Source organism: Penaeus monodon, chromosome 30 (genome assembly GCF_015228065.2).
Source record: "Penaeus monodon isolate SGIC_2016 chromosome 30, NSTDA_Pmon_1, whole genome shotgun sequence".
Classification (NCBI taxonomy): domain Eukaryota; kingdom Metazoa; phylum Arthropoda; class Malacostraca; order Decapoda; family Penaeidae; genus Penaeus; species Penaeus monodon.
In genome coordinates this window covers 14,713,329-14,715,456 of record NC_051415.1, presented here as the reverse complement: position 1 = coordinate 14,715,456, position 2,128 = coordinate 14,713,329, and the positions used below count along the sequence as shown (strand labels likewise).

At 49.3% G+C, this 2,128-nt stretch overlaps 1 protein-coding gene across 1 annotated transcript in view; it reads left to right on the top strand.

Moving 5' to 3' along the window:
• The window catches only part of LOC119592543 (serine/threonine-protein kinase BRSK2-like), a gene marked incomplete at its 5' end in the record, with an annotated part of 48,994 nt that overhangs the window by 38,537 nt on the left and 8,329 nt on the right, over nucleotides 1-2,128 (top strand). Inside the window, 2 exon segments of the mRNA XM_037941409.1 lie at nucleotides 770-985; nucleotides 1,591-1,790. Coding sequence (XP_037797337.1) covers nucleotides 770-985; nucleotides 1,591-1,790 — 416 coding nt within the window.

The following is a 2,128-nucleotide window of genomic DNA, read 5'->3' as shown; positions in this document are numbered from 1 at the left end:
GATGGGATCCGGAGTTATGGGAGAGCGACGACCCGCGTAAAATATAACGAAATGGGGCTTCGTTAGCGGGAGTTACAAGGTCGTGTTCCCGACGTCATATTCCGGAGCCTCGCGCTGCTACGGTCCAGGAACAGAGTGCGACAAGCGTAGCTGCAGGTTCTGGCGGAGGAATTTACAGGGCGAGAGGGCAGGTGTTCCCGGCAGATGAGAGCTGTCACAGCCTAATGGATCCGACTGTATGTAAGTGACGGCGGGTGACGATGAACAGTCAAAAGCCTGCAAGCGGACTCGCAAATACGCATGAAGCAGACTTGTTTCCTGAAGGCGAGGGCGCAGAGAAAAATAAGCTTGTACACACATTACACATTAATCATGTCAAAAATGTGCTTGTTCACACACAAGGGCGTCTGGACACATCCAGCGCACTCAGCTTTCACTCACGTTTTCTATTCGTCGACTGGTTTACGAGACAGTTTCCTGCGCCGGTGACAATTATGACCGGCTTGCCCAGTGGTTCCATTCTAGCAGTAATCGCTAAATGGATATTGCCGATATATTTCACTGTTATATACCTACTCCCTCCGTTTCCCATATCCTGGTCTGTCCCTACCTTCACATTCATCCCCTTCCCTCCCTCCCTCTTCTTTCGCAACACAAACATCTTGGTAGTTATTCCGTCCTCTTGATATTTCTTTCATACGAATTCGTGACACAATACCGCGTTCCGCCACCAGTTGTCGCTTGCCTCATTTCCCCTCCTTTTTGGCAGGGCGAGAAGTACGACGGGCGACGCGCCGACGTGTGGTCGTGTGGGGTCATTCTGTACGCCCTCCTGGTTGGTGCTCTGCCCTTCGACGACGACAACCTCCGGCAGCTGTTGGAGAAGGTGAAGCGGGGCGTGTTCCACATCCCTCACTTCGTGCCCCCGGACTGCCAAGACCTCCTGCGTGGCATGATCGAAGTCAACCCCGAAAAGAGACTCACGGTAAGTCCTTCCCCATCACAAGGCCCAGCGGCTTTCTGTTCATGCCATATAGCCTCGAAGTTAATGTGAATATGCAGATCACTCTTGTTTTCATTAGCGATATTTAGAGAGATACTTGGCCAGTTTCCTGTAGACGACATGGATTATATCAAAATTTATAATCATGCAAATGTAAGGCGAACACTTTCATATATTCATTTATTCATTCCTCGTCGACGGTGTCATTCAGTAATGCAAGAGTTCATACTCATATCTGCTATAGATGCATCATAATTCCCAACATATTCCCCTTCCAAGACCACACACAAACACAAACATAAAGTCAAGATCACGTCTTTCGCCTTGCGATGAAGGACTCTGAATGCGCATAAAATGAAAGTGATGCGAATGAGGTTATGTAAATCGGTGCTTCCTGAACCCTCTCTTCTTGACGACGAGAGAGGAGAGAAAAGGATGACGAAGAAGAAGGTACATAATGCCATTCACCATTGCTCGCGTAGACCATTCCCTTCCACCGCTATTTAATACATGTCTTCCCCTCTTCCCCTCTCCGCCTCCTTCCCCCTCGTCCCACCGTCTCACCTTCCTCGCCCTCCCGCCCGCAGCTCGAAGAGATCAACAAGCACGCGTGGGTGGTGGCCGGGGGCAAGGGCGAGCTGGAGTTAGAAAAGCCCATGATGGAGGTGGTGCAGACCCACATCATCCCCACCAAGGAGAGCATCGACCCTGACGTCATCAAGAACATGGCGTCCCTCGGGTGCTTCAAGGACAAGGAAAAGGTGATGTTGGATCTCCTCGACCCGTGGTAAGTGCGCGAGAAACACACCCGTATGTGGGGGGAGGGGGGGTATTGATTCGGTTTGGGAAGTGGTGTTCAAAGGGGGGGGGGGGTTGAAGAGAAAGCATGCAGGCAGAGAGAAGGGAGGAAGACAAACGTATGAATTGATAGGATTCATCCATTCCTAAACAGAGCAGTGTTCCTTCTAAGGTAGGTGAGAAGTATCATATATATCTAAATTGTGACCATCCATGACACTTTTATCAGTATTACAAATAAGATAGTCATTATACAAAACTTCTTAAAATTATTGTTACAAGGGTCCTCTCCCCTAGTAGAAGGGTACAATAGGAATAGTCCCATTT